The sequence below is a fragment of the Adelges cooleyi genome, unplaced genomic scaffold (genome assembly GCF_023614345.1).
Source record: "Adelges cooleyi isolate 19-005CV unplaced genomic scaffold, UGA_ACOO_1.1 ACOO_flye_CR_arks_rails_tigmint_CR_PRNA_574, whole genome shotgun sequence".
Lineage (NCBI taxonomy): Eukaryota > Metazoa > Arthropoda > Insecta > Hemiptera > Adelgidae > Adelges > Adelges cooleyi.
This window is the reverse complement of record NW_026096268.1, coordinates 15,848,999-15,870,266: the sequence shown is the minus strand read 5'-3', so window position 1 is coordinate 15,870,266 and position 21,268 is coordinate 15,848,999. Positions and strand designations below refer to the sequence as shown.

The following is a 21,268-nucleotide window of genomic DNA, read 5'->3' as shown; positions in this document are numbered from 1 at the left end:
TATTAATTCATAAAAGTAAGGGAAAAAATATATATTTTTTAATTAATTTCACTTTTATAACAACGTATTTTAATATATCATTAAAATTACCATTTTAAACATCAAGTTAACAACAATTTTTAGTTTTAAATGTAAGGCTAAAATGTAAGTTGTATAATTTCAACTAGTTGACAGCAAATATTTCTCTAAAATTGTCGAGCAATTATTACAACACAAATAAATGTCAAACACAAAATATGTGTTAATCCCGTTTACTTAACATAATTTATTTTCTATGTATTTGAATGTATACAAATTAGTAAGAATAAGTCACAACTAGCAATGATGTTCTCAGCCAAAACTAAAGAAAATACTCAAATTTTTTAAATTTATGAACCCAATTGAAAACATAAATATAAGTTACATAAAAGGTATACTTATTAGTTGTTATCATTATAGTAATGTAAATAAATTAATCAGTTGCACTTAAGGACAACGAATTTTATTGTTATTTAAGCACTTAAAAAACAAGTGGTTCTACATATATAATGTAAGTGTTGTTGTCCATAGCCTATTTTCGCCTACTTAGGTTTTTATGTATAACTATTAATAATAAATCAAAGGATAATTTTAAAGGAATAATTTTCTTATTTTTTTATAATTTTTCTTACGCACAAACGATGTATTTGTGTTTAAATGAAAAAAAAACCATACAATTGCCCTTTTTAAAAGGCTAAAAATGATTAATAACAAGTTTTTGAAACCAATATTTAAATTTTAATTTGTTAAACCTGGTTCACAAAAACAGTCAAAGTATAAAATATCTAAAAGCAATCGTTTTTTATTTTCACTTTTAAATTTATTACTTATCCCAAACTAGTGACTGTCGGCTTTCGAGTTACTATACTGGTTTTTATCGATTTAATTATATTTTAGGTATAATATCCCACAAATAAAATAGCCTCTCAGCTCCACATCGAAGCTAAAATAGTATGTTTGTTTAGCCGTTTAAGCATTACCAATAATTTTATACACCACATTAACTTATACTTAAATCGTGATAAAAATTAAGAATAGCAAACAAACTATCGGATAAGTTCAAAATGTTTTGTGATAAGATATGTATTTGTTTTTAACTCTGCCAACTCAAATATTAAGTGACAGTTAAGTACGAGTGTCCCTCTCAAGATAACGATACTTTTCCGAAGAAAAGTAGCTTAAGAGTAAAAAAAAAATGTATAAAAAATGCATTAAGTATTTATATAGTATTAGAAACCGAACATTGAACATAGAACAGTTGTTTTAATGCCCATCAAAATTGTCTAATAATTGTTTATAAAATATCACCATGTCAAAATTTAAATAAATTCTCACTATATTTTGTTTTACACGGATGAGTTTTACTATTTGTATACTAAAGTTGCTTAGTTCCTCATAAAATTGCATCTGAGAGTTGAGACACGTTAACATTTAACGCTCTTAAACCGACACTAAGTAATAAAATACAATATTAGTACTTTATATATTACTATGTATATGTGTCCGTATATTAATTTATAATGTCTATACAAGGTGTAATTAATTCTATGATAGTTTTATTGACAAATTTAGATTGGTAAGACTTCTGTTTTTTTTTATATATATACTTTGAATCATAGAAAATAGTATTAAACGTAATATGTCTTAAAATATAATATATTTTAAATATTACAATCCTGTGTATAAAATGTTAGCATGTTTGTTTGAAAAAAAATGTATTGCATCTTATTAAAACACATAAAGCTTAGAAAACATACTTTATTTCCCTAGTTGCAGTCTAAGCTAATCGTTTGCTTACCTATTTCGGTTGTTTTCTGTGTTATGACTTTTAACACAAATCTCTGCGACCGGTTGACTGTGTACTGAATGCTAAAAACTTGCTAAGGTAAGTAATGGAAATCAAATGTTTGTTCAGCTGATACGTTCAGGGCATAGATTTTCATAATTATTACAGTAAGTGTTTACTGTTTGTATATTATTATTTATGTAAAACAAAAATATCCAAAGTACTATAGATTAAAAAAAAAAATAACGGAAAAAAAGGGTGCCCCGTAAACTACATTCATATCAAAATTTTAAATCGGTAACTCGAAAAATAAAAAAATAATAAAATTCAATACAAATTGTATACTTAGGCCTTTTAAACATTTGAATTATAAAAAGTAGACACGATAAATACATAAGTCTAAATAAATAAGAATAAAGATGTGTTGTTTATTAGCTAGGCTTATTTTTATAAACATTTTTAATATTTTAGGTCTGTACATTTATAGTGTTGGACAAGTTCTCCGCAAATATTTTTACCCAAATACAAGTAACAATAGTATTTTTATATGTATACATAAATGTTTATGTTGTATTAATTTAATACAACAAAAAACCAACAATATTTCAATTCTACTGTTTTCTGTTATATTTGTTCTGTTGCACGATCGATGAATAATTAGATTACTTTATTATAAATTAACGGTTCAAGTTTTAATAACTGTTAATCAAAATAAGAGACCTGATTTCATGACATTAAATCCTTGATGACTATTATAATTAATATTTAATTGAAAACATTTTATGTATAATAAGTTATACTATGTAACTAGTTGAATGTTTTTGATAAAACAAATATGGTTTTAAAAGATCGAGTAATAAGGTTTGTGTAAGGTGGGGTAGTTAAAACCTTACATTTATTACAAAAAAGTATATTATAATATTATATTGAATAAAGTTAATGCGTCTATAAAATGGCGGTTTAGAACAAACAAACACTGGCGTTTCATTGATTTTGAAATAAATTTACCGTTTAAAGAATGTAATTTATGTGAGCCCTCGCAATATAAACAATAATATTGTCATTCGATTTGATTTGTTATTTTTTTAAGATGTGCAACGTTAGTTTCATCAGCCGTAAGTGTTGTGTAAGTAAAGATTTTTTCAAAACAAAATATTGCAAAATATTTCTCATGCTATTAGAAATAGACACAGTCGAGTCGTGTGTTTCTTATAAGTATTCTAAATCGTGTTTTGTTTTTTTTTTCTACTAGATATTTTTCCAACTTGGACACGACGTTGGGTAATTATCATTATTAATATACTGACGTCCGATCAGATTAGGTTGCGCACATGTATGGATAAATAAAATAGAGGTATTGTTCGCCGACTATATTAGACGGGTACCTAAGATGTAACTATGTAGTATAAGAGGTTTTCATCGTATCATAACAACAATAACGGATATGTCTCTAACGGCGGCGACAATGATTAATCGGTCGTTAATAAATAATACCATACGCATTGAGTTCATTAGCCCAACAGCGGTTATGACGGTGAATTTCAGTAGCTGTCTACAAATCTAGTAAACGATAACATTATTATTACCAATGTCGCATTGACCACAAAGAGGTCAATTGACCATTCAGACATAACATGATTATTATACTCTTGTTATTGTGTGTTTCTTTGCAACTGTTATACATCATTTCACATGACTTCCCCTTTGCGAATACACTGCAATCACTACACAATAACCCGTTCGCAATGACACTTGGAGTATTATTAACTTTTTGCGCTTGTCAGGTCCACCAGGCACATTGTGCAACGTACATCAGCTTGAATATTTTTAGTCACTGCAATAACGGTAATGCCAAATAAAAGCTTGATTATAAAGAAAAACAAAAAGAGTTTTACTCGTTATGTAAAAGTTGTCGTGAAAATTATATCTTAATTTAATCATGATGTCATTCAAATAAATTTAGAAACTCTTTGCTCTTGTAGTAAAGTACTATAGTGAATCTATAATACTGGCCAGTGATCAATGACCATATTATACTTTAGTCAGTGGACGGAGGCGCATTGGTCTAAATGAAAAAAGAAACTTTCTTTTGTTTCTCCGCGTTTTTTATGATTACCTATTTATTTTATTATTATTATTTTTTTTTTTTTTTACAGCTATTTAGTATTCAAGCACGCAACTGTGAACATTTAAGGCATGGCGCACGCGTTAATCACAAATGACTATTGTCGGTTGATGACTACCTGCTTAGGCGCAATATGGTCACCCGTGGGTGGTAAAAAGTCATACAGTGTAACTTCATATTCTTTAATAATTCTTGTACGCACACAAAAAAACCAAAAACAGTCACGAAATTCAAAAAAGGTAAACGATCATAGTAACGGTAAATAACGTTTTATTAAAATTGCTTTTTATAGTTTTCAAGCGAATTCCAATTTCCAACAGCATAATATAACTGAAACGCCATCAAATGTTTAAAGTATATAACTTTGGTTTTGTTTCTAATTTTCCTTTTGTGCGTCAAGAAATTAAAACAAAACAATTTGAACATAATGAAAATAATTAAAACGATTTTTTACATTTGTTGCGAACATTGCCAAAAATATTTATACGACATATTAAAATACATATATAACTATACTAAACTACCAGTTGCCGAACTTCACAATTGTATTGTGTCTTTATTTTGTTTTCTAGAGTTTTTAATATAATTAACATAAATTCCGATGACGTTATACAGATAAAACGTTTAAGTTCACTGATCTGTTCGGACATCGTAAATAGACGGTATACACCTATACTAGGTTGTGAATAATGATAATAATTATGAGAAGCAATTAGTTAGAAAAAAACGCTGTAGGCACGCGGTATCAATAAACATTTATATAAATAATATATATATATTGATTGTTAATTATCGGTCGTAGTATAGTATAGCAATATATTTTCCGAGGCCCTCGAGGGGATAGAGAACCGCGTTAGACATCCAGTCGTCGGTGCCTTCCTACCCCGCGGTCAGCTGTCCTAAATCCATAAAATTACCACTAAAGAAGAGAGTACAATTCTCAACAGAAAGTGATTTAATGGACTAAGGCAGGATAAAACAAAAAATATGCACACATTTCTGCCGTTCGCAGCATAGTATAATATTATATTCGCTTGTATATATGGGTAATTCTCTGAAACCAAAGAATTTTAAGTCCGCAAACTTTTACTAGACTTGTGTTTTGATTTTTACGAAACTTGTTTACCTACTCTTTGAGTAAAATAGTTCCGGAACAACGTTTTTTTAACAAAATTAAGGTACTTAAACTATCTCCTTCTAATTGAAAAAAAAAAATTTTAATGGTTGAATTGTCAATCCCTCACAATGTGCCACACCCCAGTTTCACATTTTAAACATGTCCTAGATGTTCGACTTCAATTCTCAATTCTCAAAACCCGACATCATTCAGTTAAGCGAGTACTCCAGTTTTCAGAATCAATTATGGTTTTTTGAATACTTCAATAATTTCCTCATTTTACCCCATAAACTATGTGTTCCTTAGGTACTTTTTAGTTCAGGACCTCATATTTTTCTTAAAGTGGCACCAATTCAAAGCTTTTACTTAGAATTGCGTTTTTGAGGACTGAAATTTTACATTTAGTTTTATAAAAGTTCAACGTGATAACCTACTATATTATGTCTAATAATAGTATTATGTTGTTAATTAAAAAAATTTGTTCGTTTATCTGAATATTTGTGCAGTCCTTCGCACTGCAGTTCATCAGTCTCTCACCACTGCCGTCCTGTCCCTTATAATGGCCATATCTTTAATTCGAATTTTCTACTAAACTAAGAATTTCTATGAAGGACCTTTAATGGTCTCCAACGTGAACCCTATGCTTCTTAATCAGAAACCAAAAAAAAAAAAAATCGTAAAAAATTAACTTTTTTTTAAAGTGCAAAACGGATGTTAAAAATCTCTAGTTTCAGAGAATCGCCCATATGTATTTGTATATCCGTTATTGTTATACTCTGGACCGTTGCACAATCGACTTATGCTGTACACAAGTTAATCAACTAAACGACAACGTATTATGAAGGACAGCCTATACAGCTGTATGCTCAACCTCTGCAGCAGAACAAGTGATACAAACGACGAAATTGGACATTTCCGGTGTAGGTATGTCGTCTCTACATAACGGCAGCAGTATCGGTGTTAGATCCTAGACCGAAGCAAGGTGGCTGCGAGGTATACATAATATCTAACCATCGGAATTTAGGCCAACAATCAATTAAAATCACTTGATTCTAAATGATATAACGCCAAGGCTAAGCTGAGAGGGTTATGACACTTCATTTTCTGAATCGAACACTAAGTTTGATTCGTTTTCTAGTAAACTTACCTCTCTCGTTAATGGCATAAATGTTTTGTCTAATCGGGTACAGATGTTAGAAAGTGATATGGCTAACTTATCGCTTGAGTTTATTGTTAATGAATAACTAAGCCGAGCGCCAACAGCGTGCCAATAATATTCTTGTATTCAATCTACCAGAACAAAAAAAATAGCTCTGACCCATCAGATTCTACTACTGCTATATCCTTACATTCTTTGATTCCTAAAATGTTTGAAGATCTTGTTTCTAAACTAATTATTCCTACTCTTAGTTCTAAAATTATTAACGAGCAACATGGTTTTCGAAGTTCCAGGTCAACAGTTACTAATTTACTTGTGTTTAGTTGATGTTTATTCTGATTAGCTATTTAGTTAATTATTATCTTAGTTCTATTTTTTCTTGCGTATTTTAGTTATCTAATATATCACTTAATTCTATTTATATATAAAAATTCATGTTTACTATGTAATCACTCTTTTACTTAACACTGTCATTATGTTCTTGTATATATTATGCAACTGGATCATTTGATCCGTTTAATAAATAAATAAATAAATCATATAGGCGGTTTTATAGGCGATAACAACATTATTCCTTTTGATTTTGTTTTAACGCACAGTAAAAACACTTTGGTCTGTACAAAATTTACACTCATAAACAAATTTCAGTAGAGTTGTATTATTGGTGTCTTGCCCTTTATATTGCCGTTGGTGGCGGAAATAGTAAGTAATCGACCTTACTATATATCTAAAAAATAAATACTAATTATTGCATTTAACTATTATATTTATATGCACTCTAAAAATGAAATGTATGTATTTGTTTCAGTTCAACACTGTTAAAAACAAAACCAACGTGACAACATTAACCATGTGCAAATACTTAAAGGCACAGAAGCACCGTGTAATCCTATAGACAGTCCAGCAGGGATATGTGTAATTTATGTAATCACTCTTCGTATGTTATATATTATGAATATTAATTATTATATATATATATATATATATATATTTTTTTTTTTTTTTTTATATATATACTTATTATACTTATAACTTATTCAAGTTTAGATACCGAGTTTATAGAATTTTTTGGCTTTGGGTGGCGAAGCTTCAAATTCACATTGAATCTCATTTCATAAGTTCAAGTCAAATGTACTTAATTTGGTAGCTTTTTTTTGCATTGAACATAAAAATTATGAGCAATTATATAAACATATTTATATTTAACTAAAAACATATAAATGGCCATTTCATAAATATGATTATAATACAATAATAAAATTATGTATCTGATATATACCAAATACTTTCTATAAACATTTAAGAAGACATATTTAATGTTATGTAACAAATAAATGTTCAACATATCAATATACATTCATATTTGATGATAAAAATAATATTATAATTTTTAATTATTAAAAAAAATGTAACACGATTGTTAATAAATAAATTATAATTTTTGTATACATGACCCTGTAATGATTGTATAATTAAAAAAAGATTTACCTGCATAGTTATTTAAAAAATAAATAAAAGGAACTCTGTATAGATAAATATGTATTTATCTTTAAGGAAGTATAAAAATGCTGATAAATGTCGTAATGTCAAAATCTTGTCAATAACTGTTTAGTAGCTTTGGCCATATTAAATGAACAATTGCGTACTCTTTCGACGCCGGCTTCTAAACACGCACATTCAAGCTGCAGTTGGGTAGTGTTCGTGTTTAACGACCACAATGCTGATTTTATGACATCATCGTTAATACCCTAAACATATAAATTAAAAAAATGTTTGTTTACTTATTTTAGTTATATCTATACACAATATATATATATATATATACTTGATAAACGATAATTACATGTGGAAACAAAGCATTTAACTCAACAATAGCTGCTCTGATTTTATCGGCTCCAGGAACAAATGCTTTGCACGCTTCGGATGATCTAATATTAGTCCAAAGTTCTTGTATACATTTGGTTACGTGGTCAGTGTGACGAATGACTTCTTCTGATAATGGTAAGCTGAAGCCCGCCTGTTAAACGTAAACACCCGGATCGGTTAATACTATTGAACTTGCTATTGTATTTTAGTTGCATAAGTTTTTGTACTTGGTATGTATGTACAGTAGTACATAGCAGGCTCCTTACTTGTGTGTTACGCTTTATTTCATTCTTCGGTCCCTCTCGTGTTTCATACATAGATACAGGCCTGACTAGTTGTTTCATATCACCGGCTTCGTTTACATGATTTACTGTTGTCGTTGGCTGTCGTTGTCTAATTACCTCACATTTCAATTCGGAATTTTCTTTCGTCACTTCTTCTACCTTTGGTGAAAATTCTCAAGTTAATTATGCTTTACCGACTAATATAAATACAAAGTAAATGCTTACTTTTTTTTTCAACCAGCCAATTTCCGACACTAACTTTGAAATTTGAGCTTCGGATTCAGACAGTTTTGTTTCAAGCGAGTTTCCGTTTAGTATCTGTGAACTAGGTGTAATTGATTGGTTTAAACTAGTTATTTTTGAGCTCATCGCATCTTCTTGTGGTATACAGTTTTCTGTTGGTGATATGTTTTCAATCGTTTTTGACTTCAGCTTATGGGAAGCCATCTGTTAGACAAAATCAGAAAACTATTATACATTTGATAGAAAATCCAATACATGGAAATTAAGCATTTTTTGTTACACTAAATGTGCAAATCAAACTTTAACATTTATTTTCGATCACTTTTTATACTCAGCCAGAATGTTCTGAATACTTTAAATCCAATCACAAGTTATTCTACTCGTCACAATGATAGTAAGAATTTTTTTTTACGTTGAATTTAATAAAATAATATTTAAGATTTACCATGGCAGCAATTTGCTCTGGCGTAGCATAGTCTTCGTCAGATGCCACGTGATCGTACAAAGGTTCGTCATCATCATATTTTAGTTTAGTGATGAATTTGTTCACTAAATTTAAACAATATACAAGATTAATAAAAACTTTACGACATAAATTAAATATGTTTTTAATGTTACCAGGTTGATTTCGTTTGTTTATTTCAATTAGTATATGTGTCACAAGAAATTTAAACTCTTTTTGCGCATAACACGCTAGTTTTTGCCGTCCTTGATTTTTCATTGACGATAAATCAGGATTAACCGGTAGAAATGGTACAGACATATGATCCGGGGATTTTTTTTCTTGCCAATCTAGAAATAACAAAAAAAATTGATTTTTCTCATATAATAGGTATTTATTTTATTAATATATTATAACATACATTTCTCTGTTTCTCTTCTGTCAACTTCGTCGTAGACATCTAATACTAAATCTTCAAATAAATAATTTGGAAGCTGTATAATTTTACATAACATTATTAAAACATTAGTAAACATTATTAAATTTTAAATTTATTACTTGTTGCATTTTCTTAATTCCCTCTTGATAGTTTTCGTCCATGGTGTTCTCGTCAGTGCAATCAATCGCAATCATGTGTTCACCATTTTTGTGATCGGGTTTCCGTCCAAATACATACATGGAAAGAGAATCCAATACTTCGTACAAACTATTATTCAGTCTCTCGTTTATTTCTTTATGGCCTGCTAACCTAAGATTAAAATATATACACATGATAATTAGTTTGCTAAGCAGATTTCATCAAACTTTCTCGAATGCAATTTACTTGGCACACGTTGCCGGAGTATTTTCATTGAAGTCGACAGCACAAGGATCAGCGCCATAAACAAGTAACAGTTCAACTTGTAATAGTTGACCTGCTTTAGCTGCCACGTGTAGCGGGTAATTACGTTTATCCTGTTTGATATTATTAAAAAAAAATTTAAAAAAAGAGATCAGTATCAGTTAAGTAGACATATAAAATATAATATTTAAATATGTAATAATAATTTCTTGCTATTAAAAATAAATACAGGGTAGCAACAGAACCTAATTTATTAAAATCCCAGATTTTGTTTGTTAAATATTTTTTACATTAATATTAATATTTTACAATCAACCGGTCAACAGTTTTAGTAAATTATACTCGACTTATAAGGATAATAAAATAAAATATAAATTACATTTTTTTATTAACCCAAAAACTTCCAACAAAATGTTAACTAAAAATATAATTTATATTTATAATAAATAGTTCTTATGATTTACAGTTTTGCATCAAAGAGTTTATTTTAAAGTTATTTTATCACTTTCAGTTATAATAATTCCTTAAGACTTGTGTTACCACTGTAATCCAAATGGAATTCCAAACGAGATCTCTCAGTGAAACTCAGAAATCTGTTATTACTAATATTGATTATAAAAAAAACCGTATTTTTGCTCGTTCTCACTGTGTTGGCTATTTAATTAACGAAATACAAACCGGATGATAATAATTTGCATCGGCTCCTTGCGCTAAGATCCGAAGACTTGTTTCTAAATTCGACGTTCGAACACTGGAATGTAGTTGTTGGTTTAGATCTTCCCTGGTATCGCTACTTTTCAATATAAACGCTTGTTGTCGATGTTTGGCACGGATAAAATCTTCTTTAATATTTCTACAAAAATAAACCAAAAGTATATAATAAACATCTATAACCAAACGATACCAATAATTACTGTACATTGGATCTTTAGGTGTAGGTTTTTTTTTGTGATTCTTATTATCACTTAGTGCGTGTTCCCAAAGGGTATTAACATTAGCTTGATGTAAAGTTCTCACCATCTGGCAAGTATTCAATCAAATATAATATATAAATATGATGATTATTATATGAGATGTGTATTATAAAATGTATTATACGTACGTTTAAAGTGGAAGGACACCAGTCGGCGTTTAGGCATTTGATTTGTGATATATGTCGTCCTAAGCTGCGATGAACACTACAACACTCGTTGCAAACAAATAGCCCACGATTAACGATCACCCAACTAGGATCTAAAAAATAGATATACATATATTATTATACAAGCTTATATAAAATATTCTATTGATTTTAGTAACTTCAATGTGCAATGTGCAAAATTAGTTTTAACATTAACATTGAAATGTTGAACAATAAAATTGCTGCAACTTGAAAAGTGAAAATCAATTTTTAAACTATTAAACCGCATATCTTTATATTTTTTTAAATATAATAATTTTTTAAAAATAATCTATGCAACTACGTAAAAAAGTTAGAATTTTTTTAATACAACAAATAATTGACATCATTTTTTTTAATTATGAAAATGTTTCGTGATACCGACTGAAGCTTCTTACCATTTACATTAACACGGCTGCTATACAATATTTTTTTTTTTTTTTAAACAAACAATAACTAAAAATTTCAGTCAAAAATCAATATTTTCTAATGTAGTTTGGCAAAAATAATTTATAAATAATACCTTAATAAATTGTGTTGATGCATTGAAATTAATTATGTCGCAGTCATATCATTATTTAAATTTACACAGACACTAAAAAATGAATTGAATGAGGCTGTTGCTATGATAAGGAAAAAACAAAGGTAACATAGGTACTATGCTTGAAAATTATGCTCAAATAAAAGCTTTAGAAAGTTTGGTTCCATTCAAAACATTTGTAATTGCTTTTGAATCTATGAATAGAAAAAAGTGTGAAACAAAATCTTCAATAATGGAAGAAGTACTTATTGCATTTGAAACTAGTTCAAACAACATTTTAGTTATAAATATCTGTGTATAATAAAATTAATTTGCATATAATTAAACTAATTTTAATTCAGTTACACAAGTGGATAGGTGATTTTCAAGAATTGATAACGGAAGTTGACCAAAAGCCAGGTGGTGTAGATGATTATACATAAATAGTATACCAAAGTGCATAGTTGCAAGTTGCAACACAATAGTTTTTAAACTTCTACAATTTTTTTTTTTTTTTTAACTAACAATAACACGTCTTAAATTATTACTTTTACTAATGAGTAAAATGTCAATTTTTTTCAGGGTTAATCGTACTTGTGGAGGAGAGCATACGCTCATACTTTCTCATAAAAAATATTGAAGAACTAAAATATGACCTGTGCAGTATAAGGGAATCCTAGATCATTGAGGCATCTTGTTAATATAATATACTTAACAAGATTTGGTATAAGTGTACAAACATTATGTTGTATTTGGAATAAGCTACATATTTTTAAAAACAAAGTTATTTACCTGGAGCACTGCAGTCAGCACAGACATCATAGTTCTTATACTTAGATGACGACATTGGACGCATAGAAATATAAATACACGAATTTAGTATACAATCACAATGATAACAATTAACTAACAAAAATAATTATTCAAACTATAAAAAAAAAACAACAATTTTAGTATTGAAATTAAATCTCGCTTTATGCTGAATTCTTATCTTTGACAATTGACTGAAAGAAAATGTGTTTCCCGAAGAATCTCAACCTGAAGTATAATTATTTTAATAATCTACCATCGATAGGTAGGTGTAATTTAAAATTTAATTCTATAAAATGAAGTAATGGGAATTGGCAAATAGGTATAAGCCATTAAAAGATAACAGCAATCATGGCACATATATTGGCCCAGGGGTTTCTAAAATTTATCAATATTTTATGACATTCCCATAATTTCACATTCACTTGGTTCTCTCATAGAATAGATAAGGGTTCTCTTTATTCTATGGTCAAAAGTCAAAACCACCATGTCCAGGAGATCTTCTCTACGTCGTGGCCAAAAACTATTAATTGTTGATCAAAAAAGTTGATATATATATATATTTTATTATAAAAGAAGCTAGTAGAATTTAAAGACTTGGGTCAAATACATAATTACTTTAGTCCTTCTGGTTATGCTGTGGTCATACAAACAATTCTCATTAATAACAATTACTGGATACAACTTCATACTAATAAACATGGGTGTAAATATTACAATATAATGGGTGTGATGTGATACCAAGTGACAACAGAAATTATATATTTTTATTTACAAGAATTTCTAAGATATTTTTTAGAAATTAAGTATTAATTTTTTTTACAATTTTTTATTAGAATTATTTAACCTACAATTTTAGTTCAGTTCCATCGTTTATTACTTTTGATCTTATTTTTGTTTTTCCATTATGAATAGCATAGTTAACATACTTTTGGCCCTCGTAGTGGTCAGTGTAACCATCCAATTGAGTGAGTAAATTTTTTACTATTTTTTTCTACTTTTTATGCACGTATAATAGTCATATTTACTTGAATTCCATTTTGTCGTATTGGACGAAATGTGACGTATTTTTATCGTTTTAATTATATTCAGGTTACTCGTTGGAATGTTATGTGTGCACTAATCAAGATCAAAATCACGAAAAATGTTTGAACACAATCAAAACTTGCGAGCCCGAAGAGGATATGTGTTTGTCAGAAATCAGTTGGGGATGTAAGACGATATTATAAAGAAATTGATTTGCAACTCGCTAATTATAATTTGTTTACTACCTGTGCAGCTCCTCCGTACTGGGTGGAAGGCGGTCTAAAACAATACTACGTATCTAAACGATGTGCCACTCGTGCTACGTGTGAATCGGTCAAAGCGAAAACTATGCCTTTATGCACCTATTTATGGTATCAAGATTGGAAGTGTGCTGAATGTTGTTTAGGAGATCGATGCAATTATTATATAACAGTAATTAATTGGGATATATTATCATAGTGTGCTGTTTGTTGTAAATGCTAACCATTGTTTGTTTCAGATGGGAAGTAGTTCGATAAAATCAAATTTGACAGTCATAGTAGGATGTATTGCAGCATTAGTTGGATTTTACATTACCAAAACCGTTTGATTTTGTGTCTCCGAATGAAATAATAAATGAACTTGAAGGCCAGATGCAAAATATATTTTCAAATATTTATATTCAAAGCATATTTTTTAAGTTTACCATTTTTTTTTTTTTAATAAACTATTTTAATTTTATAATAAAACCGATCTCGATTGACAAATTCATTGTCATACGAACGTATAACATTTATTATTATATTAAATTTACTAAATGGTCAATTTTTTTACAAAGACAAGATTTTTAACAATTACTGTGTTCATTTTTTATCGTCTATCATTTTATCTTAGACACGAAGCTGTTTTTATTATATTTTTTTAGTTTAAATGTTACAATGATATACTTACCTAATTTAAAGCAACTATTCCGTCCAAAATACTTGTTTATACGTTTATATTGTTATACTTAGTAATTAATGTAAGAGTAATGTTATTTTTGTATGTTATTGGAACAATGATCATTTCAGTATTCAGAAATAAAATAATTGTATTTAGAAGTATTGTAAGCTTATACAAATTTTTCAACTGTATTTCAATAAATCATTATAATTTTATAATAATACATTTTCTCTTCACAGTACAGATATTATTAACAATCACCAATATTTGAATGCTTCGTCAAGGGGAATTGTGTGATCAATTAACAATTTAATGGTTAGTGCTGATAGTTTTTGCACCAAACCCTCCACTCTTTCCTGGGAATACTTTTAAATAACAATAACGTTAACGACAACAACAAAATTATCGACTGGGATGAAGTTAAGAAGTTAGGTAAAAACTAATTTTAAAAAAACCAATAACATTGTTTTGTTTAAGTACAACGATCATAATTTAATATTATAAGTATCAAGTCGTAAAATCTTAAAAAAATATATAATAATATTACAAGAAGGGGAATACATAAAATTGTTGTATACGGTTGCTCATCCCAAAAATTAAATCCTGACCTGGTGGTTACTGTAACTACACATTTAACACCGATTACACACGTTTTTAATTATTTTTCTTTTATATATATATATATATTTATATAATAGCAAGTTAAATATAAAAAAAATAGTCATAAATCAATACTTAATCTTTACAACACCTAAATACCAACAAAAAAAGTTATTTTTTAATGGATGGATGAAGTACACGGTCAAAATGAAAATCAGTCGATTAAAAAAAATGTTGAAATATTATACTTGTTTTGAACATCGAATGTCGTTAGTTAACTGTGCTAGATTAGCCACAAACGTTGGTAATTCCTAATAAAAAGTAAAATATTATATTTTTACTCATCACATATTGTATGTACACAAATAATTGTAATTGATATTACTTTGACTGGTTGCATGCGCTTTTGTCTCAAAAACTGTCGTTGATCATTACGTATGTTATCTGTCTGCTTGAGGTAATCGGGTAAAAATTTCGAAAAGAAATATTCAAAGTTGACACTCGCCATATTGTAAATTGCCACCGATATTTCATCGCATAATAATGTATGACTTTTATTGACCATTATATTAAGAAGGACGGTCATATACTTGCTTAGGAAATAATGCTTAAAATAATCCTGTAAATTCATTTTAAAAAAAAACTCCATTAGATCGCCAAAGCGTTTTCTACCGACAAAGTATTTCTCACCTTTGCGTATAAATTCCATTTTGAATGTAGTTCTTCGATTGCTCTTAAATTCTGTGAAAAAATACTTATGTCATTTGTCATAAATGAATATCCTACAACTTCTAGAATTGTCGTAAACTGTTCAGAGTTGTCAATATTATTGCCATTGTTGGAATTCATAGTCATCGAAGGAGCAGATGGGAAAAAATATCTCCATTTGTACATTAAAATGCTGTAACAAAAAAAAATGTTTTTTTTCTATACATTTTTATGTTACCGCGCTTCTGTAACTCTTTGTCAATTACCAATAGAGCAAATTGAACAGTGCTGGCACTGTTGGAGGATAACAATTTGACGCCACCAACGGAATTAATTTCTCCAATGCTAATTTAATTACTGCAGACGTAAATTCTTTATTGGACTTGGAAGAATTTTTCACGATCAACGATAATACCTCGAGCATTTTAATAGTCAACGTCATGCTAGCCGACCATATTCTAAAAAAATAATTAACATTATTTACAGTTGGAGTGTTTTTTTATAGCGTTGATGCAGAACACAGCGCACAAGCCTTATGATTATTTATATTTAAATTTAAAAAAAACTATCAAAGTAGACAATAGTTACATGTCCAAATCCACGAATGTCTGCATGAGTACTTGCACAAACTGCGGTGACATGGTGTCGTGCAGTAATTCGTAAATTTCTGAAAGAAAAGTTATCACTCGTTCACATCGATCCATATGCAATTTAAGAGAAGTTTCCGATTGCATATCGTTTTTCAGATGTGTGACCGCTTCAACCAAAAATGGCTACCGAAAAATACCAAAATCAATTAAATATAATATGTAATGATAATTAGTCAATTCGAAGGCTTTAGATTTACTTCGATAGAACGATATATAATTCTTCTGGTAGACATCTTGTAAGGTCCACTATTGACGAGCACGTCGGTCAACATTTTCAAATCGTTCAATCCGGAAGGTGCAAGCGACTTTAGATAATTCATTAGGACCAAAACTTTGATCTCTTCCTCTTGGCTGGGACAAGTCAAAAGAAACTTTAAAGACGTCACGCGTACTGACAAACGAGTCTGCAATAATATATCATAAGAATTCAAGTTGAAAACATATTTCGTCGAGTAACTCGCCAAGGCCCTTTTACCTTTTTATGGAGATGGTTTAAAGAAATTGAACCGTTTAAAAATGGCGAGAGTAAAAGTTCCAGCAGCGATGTGTATTCGCTAATATGGGTAAGCATAGGTTCGGTAACCGTGGGCAACAATATTCCACAAGCGTCGTGTATCTGAGTAGGTTGACTCGTGTCTTGCAACGAATTGACCAAAACGGAAAACAGTTTTTCTCGGTTTTGCTCCATACAAAATTGTTTATTATTGTTTAACAAATGCATCCACCTCGACAACGCAGTAAGGATTTCGCTTTGGCTGTAATATTAAAAAAAAAAAAAAAAACCTCAAACTTGAATGTTTATCATCTAATTATATACAATCCATACATTTGAATCAACGTTTTCGTAGTCGACGGTAGTACGGGCAATTGATAGAGCGGCGTTGTGGCAACGCCTTGAATAGCTATGTCGTTAAGCATTTTTGTAATTGCAATTTTCATGGAGTCTTCATAGTAGTTACTAAGACTAGTCAACGTTCTCGTAGATGGTACCAAGAACATGCATTTGGAGTTATTAAAGTTTTCCAGCAACATTGGTGAATTTAGTATTGTTATATAATCATTAATATAAATTTTCCAGTTGTCAACCTGAAAAAAAATATTCCATTATGTAGTTAACGATATATTAGTGTAGAAATAATACAATGCAAGTCAACTACTAACCACAGATATAGAAACATCAGGGTACAAATGTGCTACATTTGATATAATTTCAATGTTTTTATTCAAAAATATCTGACACTCGGTTTGGCCCTGAAATATTCCGTAAAATACAACTAATAAATAATAATTATTTATTTTTTATTTATTTTATTACAACAAACTTTTAGGCTTACATCATCATCGTAGATTTCATCATTAAAATTACCGTAAGTATTCATTTTTTGAGTGACTTTAACGACAAGATCTAAAAATATTCGACGATATCTAAACAAAAATGAAAAAATGTTGATAAATAACTAAATACCTTCAGATTTAGAAAACTAAAATAAGTTTTTCAAGTATATGATATTAAAATAAAATACAATTTAATCTAAACATTTTTTTTAAAAAAATTACATTATTCAACATTCTATTAGTCGCAGTGTAAAACATGCACCCCAGTCACATTTTATTTAACGGAGGGTTCAAAACCAAACTTGAACTAATAATATTTTTAAAAAAATTGTGTAATAAAATGTACAACTATTACTTTTCCACACATGCTGGTCGATCAGATAATGCTTCGAATATTCCACACCATATATCTAAACATTGATAGTAACAGTCTATTACAAAATGCTGGAATGTAAATTGTAATAACATATCTAAAAACTCTCCGTTGGGAAAGTGATTGTCAAGGAAATTCCAATATTTCCTTATTACGACTGATAAAATTTCAGTAAGTATTGTCAAATACCTGTAAAAATAATACAACTATTGTTTACATCTATGTAAAAAAAATAAAATAAAAAATTTTAAAACTCACGCTTCACTAACGAATCCAATGTCCGGCACAGCAACTATATTTTCAACTAATTGGAATGTATATATACATAATTCAGACAGAATGTAATACCTATCTTCAGTCTGTGTATACGATTTGCTTAACACTTCATTAAATATGGTCAATGTATTAATAGCTGTTGCGTTCTAGAGATATATACATTTGTTTATAAATTAAAATGCTCTAATTTTTTTTTTTTTTTTTTATGAATAATAATATTTACCTCTTTTTTTGCTAATGGTAACAACGTGTGCAACAGGTCTTGAGTCAAATATTTTTCAAATGGTAGCCAAGTGAACATATCGGAAAACACTTTTGTCACGGCTTCATACACTTCATCTAAGTTGGATGTTTTATGAGCATTTTTAAGTATGTCTAAAATTCAACAAAACAAAAGTAAAAAATTATTTTAAAAAAAAAATATATATATATACATATTAAACTTGTTAACATTGATGGCCAAAGAGTAAAAATGAAATGTGTTTTAATTTAAGAAAATTATGGCTCGTATTTTAAATTATGGAAATGTATTATAAAATATCTATAACAAAATATAATATCATTTTTTTTTTCAAAAGAGTAATTTTTTTTTTCTTTCTTATGACCTTTTAGAGTAAACCTTTGGCTTTGGTACAACAATTTTCAGGGATTTTGTTGGCCAAAAAAAAAAAAACCATTGCAAAACCAATACCTTTTTGGCTATGTAGCCAAGTAAAGTGCTAAGTAATAAAATAAATATTTTGTATTTAAAATATAAAACCACTTAAAAAAAAAAACTTCTAATAAAACATTGAAACCATCATAATATTTCTCTACCCAAGGTTTAAAAGTTAGAAGGAGGAGGAGGAGGAGTGGTCAAGTGGGTAAGGCCGCAGTGTGTTAGCGCTCACTGTCACTCAGTGGCGCGTTTGGTCAGGTTGGTTTGGTGATGAAGATTTAAAAGTAGCAAGCATTGAGCTAAATGGTTTAGACTAGTTTCGATACACTTTACCTAGCCGAACCTTATTTTACCTGATAATATTTCAAACAATTTTGGAATGTGTTTTAGAAAATTCACTCTCAAATCTTGTTTTCTTTTTCCTAAAAGATCTTCTTTGGGGCTGATGAATTCTTCGGACGACAATAGTAAAAAGGATAGACCCAATAGGACTTGATCTGGGTTCATGAGCAACTATAAAAAAAAAACATAAAAAAACCGTCAACGAAAATTCTTCCGGAAATAACTTGATAATAAATCACATACTTGAATAATGTGATCAATAAAATTAGGATACCGCACTGGCCAATCGTTTCTAGCTATGTCTACCAGTAGTTTGACCATTTTACTGATCATAAATTTTGGATAATTATCGTGCTTCATTACAATATGATTGAAAATTGCTTCCCTTAGGGTTTCTTGGGATTTCAACGTCATTTTTTCCCATTTCTTGTTGATGATCATCTGAGGAACAAAATAAAGAGCACATTTTGCGTGACAATCAATTTCATAACCCATCCAACATAAGCATAGGCATAAGTATACCTCCATTGTATTCAAACTGAACATCAACAGATATTGATTTCTACTGTTCTCCAGATTATAGCAACACTGCACCCAACACTTGTCTTGTTCGCCAAACTTGTCAAACTCCTCTTGTAATTTGTACTTGAGTTCGTTGGTCGAACTCGGATCGTAGAACTGTGACATCATCACTTCGTACGTCTTCATTTCGTTTTCGTACGCCTATAAAAAAAAAAAAACAACAAAATGAGGACACCGACACTGCAAATATATGGTCAGTGACAAAATGTTTGCTGGTCTGACACAGTTCTCTCGACACTCACGGCTATGTCCTGTGTATTCATGGCGACGGCTGCGGTTTGATTTTGTATAGTACTTCTTTTGAGTAACTATGTTTTTGGAGACTTCAAAACTTAGTAGAGGGAATCCGAGTGGAGATCATTATTCGAGTAGATGTGCTTGGAAAACTCACCACACACACACACACACACTGTTCGGACGCCAACGCGATTACATTATTTGTACAGTTTTTAGATTGAAACCGTGTCTGTGAATTGTGTGCACTTTTAACATAGTCTGTGATCTTGTTTTTTTTTTTTGAGAATCAACTTTCAACAATAATACTATTTACCTTCCTGTTGAAATTAAAAAAAACATTTTCGAACGTTATCTCTCCGTCTCGGCTCTACTGTCTGCTATCACATCAGTGTTGCCAACGACAAGGTATTTAATTATTTTGATAAATACCCAAGTCCCAACTCTAGAAGACTATAGGATTTTTACGTTTTGGATTTTCCGCATTTAAAATAGAAAAGAAAAAAAATACATAATCGGTCCGAAGAGTGGAAAACAATAATGATCGTCTTCACGAAAATGTCCTAGAATCTGAAAACCACAATTTAACCAGGAATCATCTCGATTTTTCAGTCAAGCCATTCTTCAGATAAAAACTTATGTAAATAAGTATATGTTGAACAACGTTGTGAACAGCATTATTTTTAAAAAATAATGTAATAATAACAATACAATTTATTTAATAAAAAAACCAAGTGAGCCGCGAAAAGTTATGTGTAAACATCTTATTTCGGGTTCTACATACATAAAATACAGCTGAACTTATCATATTATGCGAGAACTTTATTGAGAAACGATTAATATTTTATATCGTTAATATTATCGGTTTATGACATAACTATAATGAGATACATAAACACGAGACTGTAAGTTGTACTCACTTGTCTATCTGAGTTTATCTGAAGGTTAAAAGTATATTTCAGAAATTTAATAAGACTCTCTCCTATTCTGTACTGAAGTTGACGTTAATTTAAATATCAATTATATGTAGTTGTAAATTATTTATATTTAATCACACAAAGAAGTTATAAAAAAAAAAAAGAGAAAAACCCAAATTAGTTAAATTGGATACAATTTTATTACTCAAGTACAATATATCATTTATAATGTTGAGAATCAATGTTGAAGAACAAATTCACTTTACCTGACACCTA

General features: G+C 29.3%; 3 protein-coding genes across 4 annotated transcripts in view; 1 reads left to right on the top strand and 2 right to left on the bottom strand.

Annotated features, from left to right (window-relative positions):
• LOC126843564 (uncharacterized) overlaps positions 1-14,382 on the top strand; it is a 44,090-nt gene extending 29,708 nt beyond the window's left edge. Inside the window, exons 2-5 of the mRNA XM_050581167.1 lie at positions 13,199-13,338; positions 13,463-13,582; positions 13,650-13,828; positions 13,896-14,382. Coding sequence (XP_050437124.1) covers positions 13,278-13,338; positions 13,463-13,582; positions 13,650-13,828; positions 13,896-13,985 — 450 coding nt within the window. The 5' untranslated portion in view covers positions 13,199-13,277 and the 3' untranslated portion in view covers positions 13,986-14,382. The remainder of the gene's footprint in view (positions 1-13,198; positions 13,339-13,462; positions 13,583-13,649; positions 13,829-13,895) is intronic.
• Positions 7,605-12,716, bottom strand: LOC126843561 (ARF GTPase-activating protein GIT2). 2 transcript variants are annotated; one of them, XM_050581161.1, is made up of 13 exons: positions 12,353-12,716; positions 10,984-11,114; positions 10,801-10,901; positions 10,560-10,734; positions 9,864-9,994; positions 9,599-9,788; positions 9,462-9,534; positions 9,217-9,390; positions 9,044-9,147; positions 8,581-8,802; positions 8,338-8,514; positions 8,031-8,222; positions 7,605-7,953 (listed from the first exon to the last, which is right to left on the bottom strand). In XM_050581161.1, exons 1-13 carry the CDS (start codon positions 12,414-12,416, stop codon positions 7,792-7,794), a joined length of 1,896 nt encoding a protein of 631 aa, XP_050437118.1. In that variant the 5' UTR covers positions 12,417-12,716; the 3' UTR covers positions 7,605-7,791. The 2 variants fall into 2 exon arrangements, with proteins under 2 accessions (XP_050437118.1, XP_050437119.1); XM_050581162.1 differs by having other exon boundaries at positions 7,607-7,953; positions 8,049-8,222; positions 12,353-12,708.
• A 189-nt stretch (positions 14,383-14,571) lies between the features above and the next one.
• LOC126843558 (exportin-6-A) lies at positions 14,572-20,427 on the bottom strand. Its single transcript, XM_050581156.1, has 17 exons — positions 20,084-20,427; positions 19,782-19,982; positions 19,503-19,700; positions 19,271-19,430; positions 18,483-18,634; positions 18,242-18,405; positions 17,966-18,172; positions 17,610-17,700; positions 17,437-17,526; positions 17,102-17,361; positions 16,751-17,030; positions 16,473-16,679; positions 16,214-16,398; positions 15,892-16,083; positions 15,608-15,818; positions 15,303-15,536; positions 14,572-15,228 (listed from the first exon to the last, which is right to left on the bottom strand). The coding sequence occupies exons 1-17, from the start codon at positions 20,102-20,104 to the stop codon at positions 15,160-15,162; spliced, it is 2,922 nt and encodes a 973-aa protein (XP_050437113.1). The 5' UTR covers positions 20,105-20,427; the 3' UTR covers positions 14,572-15,159.
• Positions 20,428-21,268: the final 841 nt, after the last annotated feature.